Source organism: Mesocricetus auratus, unplaced genomic scaffold (assembly GCF_017639785.1).
Source record: "Mesocricetus auratus isolate SY011 unplaced genomic scaffold, BCM_Maur_2.0 Super-Scaffold_100022, whole genome shotgun sequence".
In the NCBI taxonomy this organism is placed as follows: domain Eukaryota; kingdom Metazoa; phylum Chordata; class Mammalia; order Rodentia; family Cricetidae; genus Mesocricetus; species Mesocricetus auratus.
In genome coordinates, this window is record NW_024429203.1 from 17,389,870 (window position 1) to 17,408,355 (window position 18,486).

Genomic DNA, 18,486 nt, shown 5'->3' on the forward strand with positions numbered 1-18,486 from the left:
AGGTCGATAATGGCTAGAGAATTCTGGCCTGAAGTAGTCTACAGTCACAGAAATCCTTCTTCATAAGGACACAATTGACTTAACAGAGCAGACCTCCTTCCCCTTGTGGACGCTGATACCAATAAAAGTCCAGGGGTACAGAATACATACAATTCCAGCATGAAAAAAATACTGATATAATGTCTTCTATTTCATGTTATTGCTATTTTTGTCACTTTGAATCTTGTACTTAATTTTTCTGTATTTGTCAATAAACAACAGTAAGCTACTGTTTTAACTTTTATCTCTGCAGAAATGCCTTTTGTGATGATCTTTCTACAGCAAACAATTCTCTTCTCCATTTCTACACCTACAATAGTCTCTCTACTACTTCTCATGCCCTCAACCTATGTCCTTTCTCTCTCATTCATAATATATGCTCTGATCTCTCTTTCCTCATTATTCCTCATTTCAAAATCTCATAACATCATTCACATCTTAGCTAGAAACCATCCATGAATACATTTTCCTCCAGTCAAACTCTAAAGTCTAAGTAACTGAGTCTTACCAAAGACACAAGTGATGTATGCAAGTGTCTCCTATGTAAAGTCCACCCCAAGAGTGTAGGAGACACAGTACAGGATATGCAGCCATTTCTCTTTCTTGACTATATAGTTGCCGAAATTAATTCCTAGTGAAGATTATCCTGTAAGAATAGTCCCATAAAACATAACCAAATAAACAAAGGAGAAAATTAAAATGGAACATACATCTATCCCATTATATGCACAAAACACAACAACAACAAACCACATAATCAAACAATAATAAAAGAAAAAGAACAGTAACAAAAAACTTTCCTGTCAAGAGAACCAAGTATTTGTCTTAGTTTGAGACCTCACAGTTTGGCCAGGTCAGTCACCTGCCAAGAGACCACTGCTAAGAAAGAGGTTCAATTTAAGCCTTGCTAAAGAGTAGGCTAGTCCGTCCCAGATGCTCACTCCTAGTGCAGTATCTTATTGTGTCATAGCCATGCAAATTCACAAGTCTGTCAACTTTTCTAAATTATTCAGAAAATATTTTATACTTTTTGTACCTTTTCCAAGAACACTCTATCTAAATCTTTGTCTTTCTCCAAAATTTGGAGATTCTTTCTTTATGCCTTCTCTAGAGCTTCCTTCCTGCCATGTGACTGCCAGTGTGTCATGTGTCTGAACTTCATGCTGGCTTAAAAAGTATGACTTCTTTTTCATTTTCTTATCCATTGTGCCACTAGGCAGATGCTGAGACGTACAGTTTGCACCTGTGCTTTTTCTGTCTCTAAGTTTTTATTTGAGTTCATTCTTAAATTATTTTATGAGACTAAGAGCCCTAAGGATGGGCCTCAACCACCCATGAATCACCATGACATACCTACAACATTCTCAATAAGAGAAAACAAATACAGTGAGATAGATGTAATGTCAGAACAAATTCAAGACTCTTACTTTACAAAGGGATCATTAACCATGTAGAGGACTCATGTAAGCAGATTCATGAAGCAAGGAAATTACTTTAGGACCCAGACAGAGAAGAAACTGAAGAGTATGGAGGAAATTTCATAACTAAGACACTAAAAAGATCCTAACAGAGACACTGGAAATGAGATGGTCAGTAATTCAAATCGAAATCACAGCTAAAAGCTGTCAACAGATAGATAAGATGATGAAAGCATGCCAGAATCTTTTGGTAGCAAATACCAGTTCCAAATTTCACCCAATGTTTTCCCAGCTGAATTGGAAAAACATGCATCCTTGCTAAAAGGAGAGAGGGGAAGAGAGGGAGGGAGAGAGAGAGATCAGCTTGCTTTTCTAAACAAAAACAGATATGAAAAATAAAGAAAATGAAAAATGCTGTGTGAATTAGCATTTTATTCAGCAAAATTTAAAAGGGAGTTGTTATCCCATATTTTGTTTTACTAAAAAAATATTTTTTAATTCAGTAAATTTAAATTAAAAAGTGCTAGAATTGAAATAATGACTAATAGATTACTTTGGACTTAATATTTAATGAACTTTTTTATGTTAAGGACTACTAGTTTCATTAAGCTCAAGAATATTGATCATTTAACGTATGTATGTATGTGTGTTTGAATGTGCATGTATACATGTATGTATGTGTGTATATCTCACTATGATGTTGTATTCTTACAATATGTATATGACTAATGTGGAAAAAAGGTTTTGAGAATTGTATTTAATCAGTGGAGAAAGTACTGAATATGGAATCAGTCATCTCAAAGAGATATAATTAAACACCATTTTGCAACACAATGCTGACAAAGAAAAAATATAAATTACTCCACTACAATGAAGATATAAGATAATGAAGCAGGCACTACATCTAGAAAATCATGGATTATGACTGTTTGACACAAAGACAGTATATTTCTCATATGAACTTTCTCCTGTTCAGAGTTTTTCTCAGGGCAATTTTAACATCTTTGTTCCTCAAGCTGTAGATTAAAGGGTTCATCATGGGGACCACAATGTTATAGAAGACAGAAGACACTTTTCCTTCATTCAAAGTTCCAACTGAGGAGGGTTTTAGGTACATAAATGCACATGATCCAAAGAACAGGGAAACAGCAATTATGTGGGAACTGCAGGTACTGAAGGCTTTGGACATTCCCGAAGTAGACCGCATTTGGAGGATACTAGAAAGAATGAAGCCATAGGATATGAAGATGACAATACTGGGTACAGTGATATCTTTTCCCCCTACCATGAAAATCTCTATCTCATTGACATAGGTGCTGGTGCAGGAGAGCTTCATCAAAGGCAGGAGATCACAGAAGTAGTGGTTGATGATGTTCCCATCACAGAAAGTCAGCCTCAGGATGCATCCAGTGTGGATCATGGCATCAAAAATCCCCATCAAATATGAGCCAAGCATAAGATAGGAACAGACCTTAGGGGACATGGCAACATTGTACATGAGTGGATTGCAGATAGCCACATAGCGATCATAGGCCATTGCTGTCAGGACATAGCATTCAGAGATGACAAAAAAGCAAAAGAAGTAGAGTTGAGTCATGCATCCTGCAAAACTGATAATATTCTTCTTTAGTACAAAGTTCATCAACATTTTGGGTGTAACAACAGAAGAATAGCAGAGGTCTATGAAGGATAAGTTAAAGAGGAAGAAGTACATGGGGGTATGAAGGTGGGAGTTCAGCACAATTAGAAGGATCAAAGTCAAATTTCCCAAGGCAGTTATCACATACATTACCAGAAAAACTACGAATAGGGGTATTTGTAGGTCAGGGTTGTCTGTTAAACCCAAAAGAATGAATTCTGTTACCAGAGAGCCATTTGTCAGAACCATTCTTCTCTAAGAGAATCTGTGGAGATAGAAAAGAAGCAGTGGAAATAAAGTGGCACAGAAAAGTTACCAATGCTTGTTCTCACATGCATTTGACAAATATGTTGGACATGCCTGTAAATCATCCACATGCTTAGACTTATGGGAGGCAAAGTTAAGAGCTGCAAGTCAAACAGTAAAATGATTCAGTATAAAGCATAATTAAGTTCTGGATACCCAGTGTTAGGCATGTTAATAATACTCAATAATGCTTTGACATATACTTGAACTGATTGCATCTTATAATTTTTTCTCAATTTGTATATTTTATATTCACCTCAAACACATAAAAGCAAGTCTATGTTGTGGGGATGCCTATGTCACTTAGCTTAATTTTGGACATCTCACAATGAATAAATTGTTCAAAATAAGTTGTAAATCATATATGATTTGCTTCAGTTTCAGGGATGTCTCCTGAAAGGAATTACACAAACACTAGCATAAATTTCAAAACATCCAAGCAAATTACTTATAGACTGAGTAAATTGTGCATACATGTACATATGTGTGTGCACTCACCCCCCACACACATATACACACACATATATAATTAATAAAAAATGAGGCCATGAACTTGAAAGAAAGCTTAAGGGGTTATGCGGGATAGTTTTAAGTAATGAAATAGTTAAAATCTCAAAAAAGAAAGAAAAAATTAAATATTAATTTACCATATTTTAGAGGGAAAACAGGGATGTCTCTTTATTACCTGGCCTTGCTATCTCAAAGAACAGTTTCAAGATCCAAGATTTGGCATTTCTCGGAATCCAAGAATCTGAGGACACAAAATAATTTCTCTTATTTCTTGGAAATCTTTCTGAGATGCTGCTCATTAAGTGTAATATAAATCTTTATTCCTCTGACACACTAGATAAAATACACCACTTTTTTGTGTTCACTCTTGCTATTGGATAAAACACAGGAAATTCTTATTATGTTTCACTTCAGTTTTATGTATTTTACTGTACTTGCCTGTTAATCCATGGTAGAATCTTCATCAGTCTTTTGCCAGAGCACACATGCCAGTTATAAAAATGAAATGAGGTGGTTTCTTTTGCATGCTAGACCATGATCTATCTTTATGTCCTAAGAGAATAAGGTATGACCTTCTCTTAGGGATTGGTACATCTTCTGTACTTATGACATTACTGAACTCCCATTTCTCATTGACTTTCATCTCATAAGGGAAATATTTTGTTTGGTTATTTTTTTGCTTACTTGTGAATACTTAACAGTAATATTCCAAAGAGTTCCATTAAGTTTTCTTATACTTTATTCAAAATTTTCAAAACTTTGGAAATATATTTAATGTCTTATCTCTCCTGAGACTTACCCAAACCACTTTTTAGAAATTGTGGTTTTACTGCATTTATTTTCAATGAACTGGATCAAAACCACAAAGCCCCCCCCCACGCCACCCTGCCAGCTCTTGAGTAAGTACTGTTGTTGCCCAGCACTCCCTCTATCCAGAATCACTTCGCTATGTTACTCTTTGCCTAAGTGTTGCTACTTTTGTGGTGAACAATCATAACCAAGGTAGTTTATACAGGAAGGCATTTTATTGGGGAATTTTTTCACATTCAAAACACCAGTTATTTAAGAGACAACATGGCAGGGAGCACTTGGGAGGAGGGCGCGGGGCAGGTGCAATAGCTTAGAGATCACATTTAATCTACAATTTGCAAGCAAGGCAGGGCCTGGATTGGGGTTTTGAAAACTCAGTGCCCACACCTAGTAACATATGTCGTCCACTAAGACCTCAGCTACACCATCAAGACCACACCTCCTTACCCCTACCAAACAGTTCTACTAAATGGGAAGCAAGCATTTAAAACATATGATCCAATGAAAGTTAATCTCATTCAAACCACTATACACACTAACTAAACATTTATAATAAATATCAAAATATTCAAAGGAATATTCATTGCTTAGTCCTTAAATGTACAGCGTATTAATGAGGTCAAAGATTTTTGCACTCATCATAATAAGAGTAGAGGCCATGTAGCTAGATAGATAAGTTATTAAACACCTCTCTTTTCCAGTTTCATTTGTGTAAAATAAGAATGCCTAAACTGTTGTGGGATATTTTGATTGCATTCTGATATTTCTGAGACTGCCAATAAAGTTTGCTTTTAATCATAGGATGGAGGATGCTACTAGCTGACTGAAATCAGCCATAGAAGTTTTGGAGGACCAAGGACAGGTAGAAAGACACAAGAAGCATTAGGGCAGGGCTGGGAGAGGGTCTTGGTCATTTTGGATGGTGGATGAGAGAGAAGGGGGGTCATTAGTCACTTCTCTGATACTTCATAGATCATTCAGTTTAATATCCTGATATCTAACATTCCCAAGTTTTATTGCTAAAGAATAATTAGAAGAACACTTCATTAAACTATTACTTTTTTCTGAGAGGTTTTATAATTAAATGAAAATGATAAACCCAGGCCCAGAACAGGGCTGTGAGTTAGCTTACCCCAACATCCACATCATCTGAACTGCTGGAATATGAGAAGGGGCCAGATCTGCAGACCCAAAGCAGCATGATCTCCATGACATAGGACAACAGGATAACTAGGAGGAGACACATTGGGAACCCAGTACTGACAGTGTAGCAGAAGCCAGAGGCCTTGAGTCAGACCAATGATCTATTGCAAAGAATGCTTACAAATAAAGATACATGTAAAGGGTTTATTGTGCAATTCACTGGGCCACACTACAGCTTCTTGCCAAAATTTTTCTTGTTTGTTTTTTTTTTGCTATATTTTTGCATTATGTTGTTTTGGGGGCTTTCACAAATGCAAATGACAAAGTTGAGGGGTCAGGGAGTTATGTGGGGTTGGAATGCTAGATGTGAAATCCACAAAGAATCAATAAAAAGTTAATAAAAGAATTTTTTGTCTTTTTCATCTTTCTTTTTAAATTTAAGTTAGAAACAACCTTCCTTCATATGTTAATCCCAGCTCCCTCTCCTTCCCCTCCCCCCACTCTCACACCCAACCTCCACTCTGATTCCCAGGGAGGGTGAAGGCCTTCATGGAAGATCTCCAGAGTCTGTCATTTCATTCAGGGTAGGGTCTAGGCCTTCCCCCAAGACTCCAAGCTGAGAGAGCATCCCTCATTGTGGGATGGGCAGCCAAATTCAATTTGTATACCAGGGATAAATACTACCCAAGGCCCCACAGATTATCTAGAAAAAAGAACATGATTGTAGTTGAGGGAATGGTTAAATGTCAGCCACAATCACTAGTGCTCTTGAATTTGGGAAGGAATTATGTCCAGATTAAGATATTATTAGTTAAAGATATGTTTGTAAATTAAAGCACATAATGGATATTTCTATCATATATATTACTGATTTCAAGAGATGTTATATGATGTGGGGAGAATACAGGTGTACATTATCCATTTCCACATATACCAAGTGGTAGGGACTGCTCTGGAAGTGTTTGTTTGGGTGAGGATAATTTATAGATCTATTTGAAACCTTCCCACCGTTGTATATGAAAAATGCCTGGTGTGTGATAATTTACCTCCTCACTTTGATTTATATTTGCTCCGAAAGCATCTATGATTAAGAATTGAGTTTTTAAGTTATTTGGTCATTACTAACGAGCTGCTATTTAAGATATCAATGTCCCATTAAAAGTTCAGTTACTCTGTTTATCATGTTTAGTCCTTTGTGATCACACATACCTCTAGTTACAGCAGTAAGGAGGCTGAGCTAGAGAGATTGCAAGGTGATGGTTTTCTGTATAGGGCAATGAGTTTCACAGAAAACCTGGAATGTATATCAAGATTCTGTCTCCAAAATTTTATAAACAGAAACATAACATATGTAAGTAAAATTTATATCTAAGGGTGAATTAGCGTAGTCAATAGTCAGACTTAGTTTTATTTACAAAAAGTAAGAGAGTTTTGTGAAAGGTATTTAAAGTTTCGTAAAAGATGAGGGTAAATGATGATGAATCAATTCTTATAAATTTTATTGTTTATCCTCAGTGTTATAGTTCTTGAATAGCAAATACGGGCTTATTGGATATCATTGAATAAAAAAGTTTCAGTGGTGAGTACATGGCATCAGGAAATAATATGCTAATTCTGAACTGAAAACTAAGGTGAAGCCAATGTGTTATCCCTCTATTTAACGTGGTGTGCAAGCATGACAGTATCCTTTGTAAAACTAACAATTTAATGTATCACACTACTTAAAACCACAGCCACTTCATATATAATAGGTAATATTTTTATTTGTATAGTAAGTTTTTTCATTGAATTTTTTCCTTTGATTTATGTTATACAGTTCAACTGTCTTGGTTGGGATTATGACTGTCTTAGAGTTTTATGGCTGTGAAGAGACACCATTAACACAGCAATTCTTATGAAGGAAAATATTTAATTGGCAATGACTTACATTTCAGAGATTAGTCTATTATCATCATGGTGGGAAGCATGACTGCATGGAGGAAAGCATAGTGTTGGACAGTTAGTTCAGAGTTCTATATATGGACCCACAGGCAGCAGGAAGAGAGAGTGAGCCAATGGGCCTGGGTTGAGCTTCTGAAACCTCAAGGTCTACCCCAGTGATACACTTCTTCCAATTAGTGCACACTACTCTAAGAAGATCACATTTCTGATTTCTCTTTCAGCCCTTTTATCATCTGTATATAGTAGGGCTACTGATTTTCTTGGTTGATCTTGTAGCCTGCCACTTTGCTGAAGGTGTTAATCAGCTGTAAGAGTTCCCTGGTAGAGTTCTTTGGGTCATTGATGTAAACTATCATATCATCTGCAAACAGTGAAAGTTTGACCTCTTCCTTCCCAATTTGTATCCCCTTGATCCCCCTTTGTTGTCGTATGGCAATAGCTAGAACTTCAAGTACCATGTTGAAAAGGTATGGAGAGAGTGGACAGCCTTGTTTTGTTCCTGATTTTAGAGGAATTGCGTTGAGTTTCTGTCCATTTAGTTTGATGTTGGCTGTTGGTTTACTGTATATAGCTTTTATTATGTTTAAGTATGTCCCTGTTATCCCAGATCTCTCCAAGACCTTTATCATGAAGGGGTGTTGGATTTTGTCAAAGGCTTTTTCAGCATCTAGTGAGATGATGATGTGATTTTTGTTTTTCAGCTTGTTTATATGGTGGATTACGTTGATGGATTTTCGTATGTTGAACCATCCCTGCATTCCTGGGATGAAACCTACTTGATCGTGGTAAATGATTGTTTTGATGTGTTCTTGGATCCGATTTGCCAGTATTTTATTGAGTATTTTTGCATCAATGTTCATGAGGGATATTGGTCTGAAGTTCTCTTTCTTAGTTGTATCTTTGTGTGGCTTGGGGATCAAGGTTATTGAAGCCTCATAGAAAGAGTTTGGCAAAGACCCTTCTGCTTCTATTGTGTGGAACACTTTGAGAAGAATTGGTATAAACTGTTCTTTGAATTTCTGGTAGAATTATGCACTGAGGCCATCTGGACCTGGGCTTTTTTTGGTTGGGAGACTTTTGATGACAGCTTCTGTTTCCATAGGGGTTATAGGTCTATTTAAATTGCTTATCTGTTCTTGACTTTACAATTGCCACAAACAACATAAAATACCTTGGGGTAACGCTAACCAAACAAGTGAAAGACCTGTATTGTAAGAACTTTGAAGATGGCTCAGAGGTTAAGAGCACTGGAAAATCCGGGTATTAACCCACACACGTACGAACATCTGATCTTTGACAAAGAAGCTAAAAATATACAATGGAATAAAGAAAGCATCTCCAACAAATGGTGCTGGCATAATTGGAGACTGGCATGTAGAAGAATGCAGATCGACCCATGTCTATCGCCATGCACAAAACTTAAGTCTAAATGGATCAAAGACCTCAACATAAATCCAGCCACACTGAACCTCTTAGAAGAGAAAGTGGGTGGTACCCTTGAACGAATTGGTACAGGAGACAGCTTCCTGAACATAACACCAGTAGCACAGGCAGTAAGATCAACAATTAATAAATGGGACCTACTGAAACTGAGAAGCTTCTGTAAGGCAAAGGACACAGTCAGCAAGACAAAAAGGCAGCCCACAGAATGGGAAAAATATTCACTAATTCCACATCTGACAGAGGGCTGATCTCCAAAATTTACAAAGAACTCAAGAAGCAAGTCTCCAAAACACCAAAGGACCCTATTAAAAAGTGGGCTGCAGAACTAAATAGAGAGTTTTCAATAGAGGAGTCTAAAATGGCTGAGAGGCACTTGAGAAAGTGCTCAACATCCTTAGCCATCCAGGAAATGCAAATCAAAACAACTCTCAGATACCATCTCACCCCTGTCAGAATGGCTAAAATCAAAAACACCAATGACAATTTATGCTGGAGAGGATGTGGTGAAAGGGGGACACTCCTCCATTGCTGGTGGGAGTGCCAACTGGTTCAGCCACTTTGGAAATCAGTGTGGAGATTCCTCAGAAAAATGGGAATAAACCTACCACAAGACCCAGCAACTCCACTCTTAGGCATATATCCAAAAGATGCCCATTCATACAACAAAGATGTCTGTTCCACTATGTTCATAGCAGCTTTATTTGTAATTGCCAGAACGTGGAAGCAACCTAGATGTCCCTCACCTGAAGAGTAGATAGAGAAAATGTGGTACATCTACACAATGGAGTACTATTCAGCAGAAAAAATAATGGAATCATGAGATTCGCAGGCAAATGGATGACACTAGAAGAAACCATCCTGAGTGAGGTAACCCAGTCACAAAAAGAGAAACATGGCATGTACTCTCTCATATATGGATTTTAGACATAGATCTGGGGGTGCCAGCCTACAATCCTATGGCCAGAGAGTCTGGGAAACAGAAACTTTATTTAGTGGCTGATCGAAGAAGAGGCAGACTCCCTTGGTTAAGTACTGAGCTGAACTCAAGAAAGCCAGTAACAGAGAGGGAGGACTGATGATCAAAGGGATTAAGACTGGGCTGGTTTAACCCCCAGAAACAGCTGACCAGACAAAGGTTAACTCTTGAATCCCAGGCATTAGTCTGGGAAGCCAGCATGGGACTGATCAAGACCCCCTGAATCTGGGTGTCAGTGAAGAGGCCTAGGGAATCTATTGAGCCTTGGGCAGCAGATCAGTACCCATCCCAAGTATACACACGGACTTTGGACTCCCATAGAACAATGTGAGGTGCACTCTCACCCTGAACTCTTGGGGAAGGGTCTAGGCCCTGCCCTATATGAAATGACACACTATGCACACCCCCATGGAGGGCCTCACCCTCCCTGGAGAAATGAGGGGATAACGGGGGGAGGGCACGGGAGGAAGGGAGGGAATGGGAGAGGGACCTGGAACTGACTTGTGAAGCAACCTTGTTTCTTATCTAAATTTAAACTGGAAAATAAAATTAAAAAAAAAAAAAGATCACATTTCCTAATAGTACTGTCTCCTAAGAGCCTATGGGGCCATTTTCAGTGAAATCACCAAAATGACTAATTTTTTACTTGTTTGGACAATATACATTTTCATGGTATTAGATGTTTTCTTTTAAGCAATGCATACCTTTTCAACCTTTAGTCTTTCTGTATTCTTCATGATTGTGAACAAAATGTTAATATAATTGCAAACAATGAAATCTTGAAATTTTCAGGCAAATGGATGGCACTAAAAGAACCCATCTTGAGTGAGGTAGCTGAGTCACAAAAAGACAAACATGATATATATAAAACAGGGGAGTGCCAGCCTACAATTCCACTACCATAGAGTCTGGGAAACAGGGAGGACACTAAGGGAGATATGCATGGTACTCCAGAAAGGGGAATGGGATAAGTTCTCTTGAGTGAACTAGAGCATAGAGGGAGGATAGAGGGAACTGGGAAAAAAAGAGGGAGAGAAGAGGAGGGGAGAGGAGGACAAGGGGAACAAAAAGTTTAAGTGGGTGGAAGAATAGAGGAGAGCAGTGTTAGAGATACCATAACAGAGGGAGTCATTATAGATTTGAGGAGGAGTGATCTGGCACTAATCAGATTTCCAGAGATCTACAAGGATGACACCAACTGGCAAATTTAAGCTACCTTAAATGCCCTTCCCCAATAATGGGATTGATGACTACCTTGTATGTCTTCATCCAGTGACTAATGGAAGCAAAGGCAGACACCCACAGCTAAACACTGAACTCCTGGAATCCAGTTGCAGGGAGGGAGGAGTGATGAGCAAGGGGTCATGATTGGGTAAAAAACACAGAAACAACTGATTGAACAAGGGGGAGCTCATGAACCCCAGACTGATGGCTGAGAGGTCAGCATGGGACTGATTCGGAACCCCCGAGAGTGGTTGTCAGTGAGGAGGCCTTGGCAATCTTTGGGGCCTCAGGTACTAGATCAGTAGTTATCCTTGGCATCCAAATGGGGTTTGGGAACCCATTCCACATGAAGGGATGCTCTCTCAGCCTGGACACGAGGGGGAAGGCCTAGACCCTGCCCTGGATGATATGATCTTTGGAGCTCCCCCATGAAGGTCCTCACCCTTCCTGTAGAGAGGGATAGGAATTGGGTAGGGGGTTGGGGGTGATTGGTGATTCAACATATGAAGATCCATCAATGTTTTCCACCATATAAACAAGCTGAGAAACAAAAATCACATGATCATCTCACTAGATGCTGAAAAAGCCTTTGACGATATCATATCCAACACCCCTTCATGATAAAGAACTTGGAGAGATCCATGATAACAGTAATATACCTAAACATAATAAAAGCTATATACACCAAAACAACAGCCAACATCAAACTAAATTGACATAAACTCAATGTGATTCCTCTAAAATCAGGAACAGGAAAAGGCTGCCCACTTACTCCATATTTCTTCAATATTGTACTTGAAGTTCTATCTAGAGAAATATGACAACAAAAGGAGGTCAAGGGGATACAAACTGGAAAGCAAGAAGTCAAACTTTAACTATTTGCAGATGATATGACAGTTTACATGAGTGACCCCCAAAAAAAATCTACCAGAGAACTCCTACAGCTGATAAACACTGTCAGCAAAGTGACAGGATGCAAGATCAACTCAAGAAGGTCAGTAGCACTTGAGAAAGTGTTCAATATCCCTCGTCATCAGGGAAATGCAAATTAATACAACTCTGAGATACCATTTTACTCCTGTCAGAATGGCTAAAATCAAAAACACCAATGGCAGTTTATGCTGGAGGGGATGTGGAGAAAGGGGAACACTCCTCCACTTATGGTGGGAGTTCAAACTCGTAAAACTACTTTGAAAATCAGTATGGGGATTCCTCAGGAAAATGGGACTCAGCCTACCACAAGAACCAGCAATTCCATTTTTAGGCATATACCCTTCCATTTTTAGGCATATACCCAAAATATGCACATTAATACAACAAGGATGCCTGTTCCACTATGTTCGTAGCAGCATTATTTGTAATAGCCAGAACCTGGAAGCAACCTAGATGCCCTTCAACTGAAGAGTGGATAGAGAAAATGTGGTACATTTACACAATGGAGTACTATTCAGTGTAAAAAATGGAATTTTAAATTTTTCAGGCAAATGTATGGCACTAGAAGAAACCATCCTGATTGAGGTAACCCAGTCACAAAAAGACAAACATGGTATGTACTCACTCATATATGGATTTTAGACATGGATTAGGGGAGTGCCTGCCTACGTCCACTGCCAGAGAGTCTGGGAAACAGAAACTTCAACCAATGATTGATTGAAGCAGTGGCAGACACCCACAGCTAAACACTGAGCTGAACTCAAGAATCCAGTGATAGAGAGGGAGGACTGATGAGCATAGGGGTCAAGACTGGGTTTAACAGCCTGGCCTGAACAAGGGGGAGCTCTTGAACTCCAGACTGATGAGTGAGATTCCAGCATGGGACTGATCCAGACCCCATGAATGTGGGTGTCGGTGTTGAGGCCTAGGCAACCTATGGGGCATTGGGTAGTAAGTAGATCTGTATCTCTGGCATACAAATGGACTTTGAGTGCCCATGCCACAATGAGAGTTGCTCTCTCAGCCCCGACTCCTGGGGGAGGGCCTAGGCCCTGCCATGAATGAAATAACAGACTATGGACACCCCAATGGAGGGCCTCATCCTCCCCAGGGAAAGGAGGGGGATTGGGAGAAGAGAGATGGACAGATGGTGGGAGGTCATGGGAAGAGGGAAGGGAGAGGGAGAGAGAGTTGGGATTGACATGTTAAGCAACCTTCTTTCTAATTTAAATTTAAAAATAAAAAAAGGAAAAAAGAGAACTTCATACCAATATCCCTCCTGAACATTGATGCAAAAATACTAAATAAAATAGTGGCAAATCGGATCCTCAAACACATCAGAAAAATCATCCACCATTATCAAGTAGGCTTAATCCCAGGGACGCAGGCATGATTCGACATGTACAATTCATTTTATGAGGCCACAGTTACCCTGATCTCCAAACCACATAAAAACTCAGTGAAGAAAGAATTGTAGGCCAATTTCCCTTATGAATATAGATGGCAAAAATACTCAATAAAATACTTGCAAGCTAAATTCAAGTACACATGAAATGGTCATCCACCATGATCAAGTAGGCTTCATACCAGATATACAGGGATAGTTCAACATACAAGAATCAGTAAATATAATTTTTATATAAATAAAATGAAAGGGAAATTCACATATTATCATTTCATTAGATACAGCAATGTTCTTTGACAAAATCACATTCCCCTTAATGACAAATGTGTTGGAGTGATTAGGGATCTATGAAATAATAATAAGGGTAATTAAAAGCAAGCCTAAAGCCAACATAAAATTAGAGAAACCCAAAGCAATTCAACTAAAATTAGAAACAAGACATGGTTGTCCACTCTTTCAATATGTGTTCTGTTCAATATAGCACTTGAAGTTTTAGCTAGAGTAGTAAGATAATTGAAGTAGATCAAGGAATACAAATTAGAAAAGAAGAACTTAATGTATTGTTATTTGCAGGTGATATGGTAGTGTATGTTACTGACCCTAAAAATTCCTACAGGGAACTCATGCAGCTGATAATCACAAAACACCTGTGGATCAAAGACATCGACATAAAACCAAATACACTAAACCTGATAGAAGAGAACTTGAGGGACAGTCTTAAACTCCTTGACACAGGAGCTGTTTTCTGAATAGAACACCAATAGGTGCAGGCATAAAGAACAACACTCAATAAACAGGACCTCATGAAACTTAAAATCTGTAAGGCAAAGGACACTGTCAACAGGATAAAATATTGGGCTATAGAATATGAATTTTTTTCACTAACTACACACACACACACACACACACACACATATATATACATATATATATATAAATCTCAAGAAACAAGGTATAAAAACCAAATAATCCGGTTGAAAACAGGGAACAGATGTCAGCAGAATTCTCAATAGAGGAATTCCAAATGTCTGAGAAACAATTCAAGAAAAGTTCAAGACCCTTAGCCATCAGGGAAATGAAAATCAAAACTATTTTTGTATTCCATCTTACAACTCTCACGATTGGTAAGATCAATATCACAATGGCAGCTCATACAAGTGAGGATGTGGAGCAAGGGTAACAGTCCTACACTGGTGGTGGGAGTGAAAACTTGTACAGCCACCACAGAAATCAATAGGGCAGTTCATTAGAATATTGGCAATTGATCTACCCTAAGTCCCAACCATATACCTCTTGTGCATAGACACTGCTTCCTACCACAATGTCAGTTGCTCAACTGTGTTTATTGTGGCTTTATTCTTAATAGACAATAACTGGAAATATCATAGATGCCCTTTGAACAAAGAATGGATAAATAAAATGTGGATCTCTGCTTATACTTGCATCAGCTAATGGATGAACGTTCTAGCATGACATTTAAGGTAGTTATCAATTTCATTACAGGGGAAGGGAATTTAAGGTAGCCTCTCCACAGCTAAGCACACAGCAGAACTCTTAGAATCCAATTGTAGAAAGGGAGGAGTGATGAACAAAGGGGTCAAGACCTTGCTGTAGAAACCCACAGAAACAGCTGAGCTGAACAAGTGTGAGCTCATGGACCCCAATCTGACAGTTGGGAAGCCAGAATAGGACTGAACCAGGTCCCATGTATGTGGGTGTCAGTTGGGAGGCCTTGGCAGTCTACAGAGCCTCTGGAACAAGTGTTTGTCCCTAGTGCACGAATGGGCTTTGGAGCCCATTTCCTATGGAGGGATATTCTCTCAGCCTAGATACACAGGAGAGGGCCTAGGTCCTGCCCCAAATGATATGACAGACTTTGATGATCCCCCATTAGAGGTCTCACCCTCCATGAGGTGTGAATGGGGTGAGATGGGGGGTCATTTGAGGGCATGGGAGGGAGAAGGAACTGGGATTGGTATGTAAAATAATAGTGTTTTAATTTACATAAAATATTATTTTAAAAATTATTTATAATTACTAAATAACAACAAAGTATAAAATTGGGGGAATACTTGCCATCCTGATTTTTTAAGGAAACAGTTTCATTCCTTAATGAGATATGATCTTTCTTAGACAGTAGAATTAGGAGAGTTCCTTAGCCAACTGAAAGAACTGATGTACTTTTAGGGTGGCCTTCTTGAGGATAGTTAGATATTTCTTTAGTTCCTTTAGTTTACAATTTATAATTGTGTTTGTAGCTCTTAAAATGTGCTTATGCCTTTAAAAAAGTTGAAAATGTGACCTACATTCAGAACATTGCAGTTGGTTAAACACAAAATGAAATTATTGCAAACAAAAAAATTAATGTCACAAGCATGTTATTGTGGTGGTGCACCGTTGATTTAATTGGGGATACATTTAGAATGAAAGTTAATGTTTAGAATAATCTTTAAAGAAATTGGAATTAAATTTTTTGTCTAATTCAATTAAAAAAAGAAATCTATCCTATGGAACAGTACACAAATCCTGTGAAGTGAACAATTGATTACACCCTTTGTGATGGCTATTCTTGCTTGTCAGTATGACTGTATTGGGAGTGAACTACAATCCAGAAATAGTGGGCATACTTGTAATCCAGATCTCGAGGCAGGGAGACAACATGTCTTCCTTCAATCTGGATCTTGAAACTGGAATACACAGGCTTTTGATTTCAACCTTGAGGGGGCTTTCACTTGTCCTTAGTACAGATGTGGGGCAGGAAGACACATCTCTAATCTTGCCACACCTTCTGCTGGAATCCTATATAAGGACAATGGAAAAAGGAAAGAATTATTCGTTCTTTGCCTGTTTGACCTTGTTTTGTCACCATGTTAATTCTTCATGGAGCCTACTTCTTCAGGACTACAGCATATACAGAAGACCAGCTGAGACACCCAGCTTCACAGGACTGAGAAACTACTAGATTCTTGGATTTACCATTCCTAGCTAGCCATTGTTGGGCTGCAGTCTTATAAGTCATTCCAATAAATTCAATGTATGTATGTATGTATGTATGTATGTATGTATGTATGTGGTTTTGTGTGTCAATTGGACACAGCTAGGGTCAACAGAGGAAGGCGCCTCAGTTGAGGAAATGCCTTGATGAGATTCCAGCTGTAAGGCATTTTCTCATTTAGTGATCAGTTGAGGAGGGTCCAGCCCATAGTAGGTGGTGACATCCCTGGGCTGCTGGCCCTGGGTTCTATAAGAAGATGGGCTGAACTTTAAGACCCAGCAATATCACTGTTGGATATATACCCAAAGGTACCTTAAATGCCCTTCCCTATAATGAGATTGATGACTACCTTAAATCCCACCACAGAACATTCATCCAGTAACTAATGAAGGTAGAAGCAGAAATCCGCAGCTAAGCAACTGAGCCAAACTCCTGAAGCCCAGTTGTAGACAGGGAGAAGTGATGAGCCAAGGGGTCAAGACCATGATGGAGAAACCCACAGAAACATATGACCTGAGCAAGTAGGAGCTCACTGACTTCAGACTGACAGTTGGGGAATCTGCATAAGGCCTAAGTAGGTCTCTTGAATGTATGTGTCAGTAGGGGGTCTTGGGCAGTCTATGAGGCCACTGGCATTGACTAGTATTTATTCCTAGTGCATGACCTGGCCTTTTGGAGACCATTCCTTACGGAGACTTACCTTTCCTTGCCTAGATACAGGGAAAAAGCCTTGGTACTTCCCCAAATGGTGTAATGGATTTTGATGATTCCCCATGGGAAGCCTCACCTTCTTTGAGGAGTGGATGGAAAGTTGGATAGGGAGATAGTGTGGGGAGTGGGTTGACAGGAGCGAGAGAGAAGTGAGATTGCTATGTAAAGTAAGATTGTTATAAAAAATAAGGTAGTCTGAGAAAGCCATGAGTAGCACTCCAGTAAACAGCTTTCCTCCATGACCTCTGTGCCAGCTTCTGCCTCTGAGATCCTGCTCTGTTTGGAGTTCCTGTCCTGACTGCCTTCAATAATGAACATCAATTTTGAAGTGTAAGCCAAATAAACCCCTTCATCCCAAACTTGATTTTTGGTCATGGTGTTTTGTCAAAGCAATAATAACCCTAAATTAGACACACACACACACACACACACACACACACACACACACACATACACACACACACACACACACACTCATTCAATAAGTTCTGTGACTCTAGAGAAGACTGACTAATACATCCTTGAACAGTTTTTTTCATTATTCCAGCAGTGGGGACATCTTTCCTTGCAGGTTGAAATTGCTGTATGCAGGGTCCATCAGTGTTTAATATCATTAATGCCTTTTTATATCTATCATCCTGCATAGTGCTTCTCAGTACTCTGAAACCTAAAAACTTAGAGTATCTTGTTCTGCTCAAGATTGATTTCTCTATGTCTTTCAGTTAAAATTTATTCTTCAGATATAGGATCTTTCTACCTGGTTAGTTTGGGCACGAAGAGCAATAGCAATACATTTTGTTGTTTAGATATTTGCCATGTGATATCACATTATCACAAATTTACTTACAGTATTTCATTTAGCTGTCATAGACACCTGGTGAAATATGTGCTCTTAACCACCATCATTACTTTGTAAATTGTGATCACAAAGGAAAGGAAGTTTGATAGAATAATTATATTGAATCCTCAGGAGGACCTTCAGATTACAATTTC

General features: G+C 38.8%; 1 protein-coding gene across 1 annotated transcript; it reads right to left on the bottom strand.

Annotated features, from left to right (window-relative positions):
- Window positions 1–2,409: 2,409 nt before the first annotated feature.
- LOC101832619 (olfactory receptor 145-like) lies at window positions 2,410–12,051 on the bottom strand. The gene is made up of 2 exons (XM_005069357.1): window positions 12,044–12,051; window positions 2,410–3,346 (listed from the first exon to the last, which is right to left on the bottom strand). Exons 1-2 carry the CDS (start codon window positions 12,049–12,051, stop codon window positions 2,410–2,412), a joined length of 945 nt encoding a protein of 314 aa, XP_005069414.1.
- Between the last annotated feature and the right edge of the window lie 6,435 nt (window positions 12,052–18,486).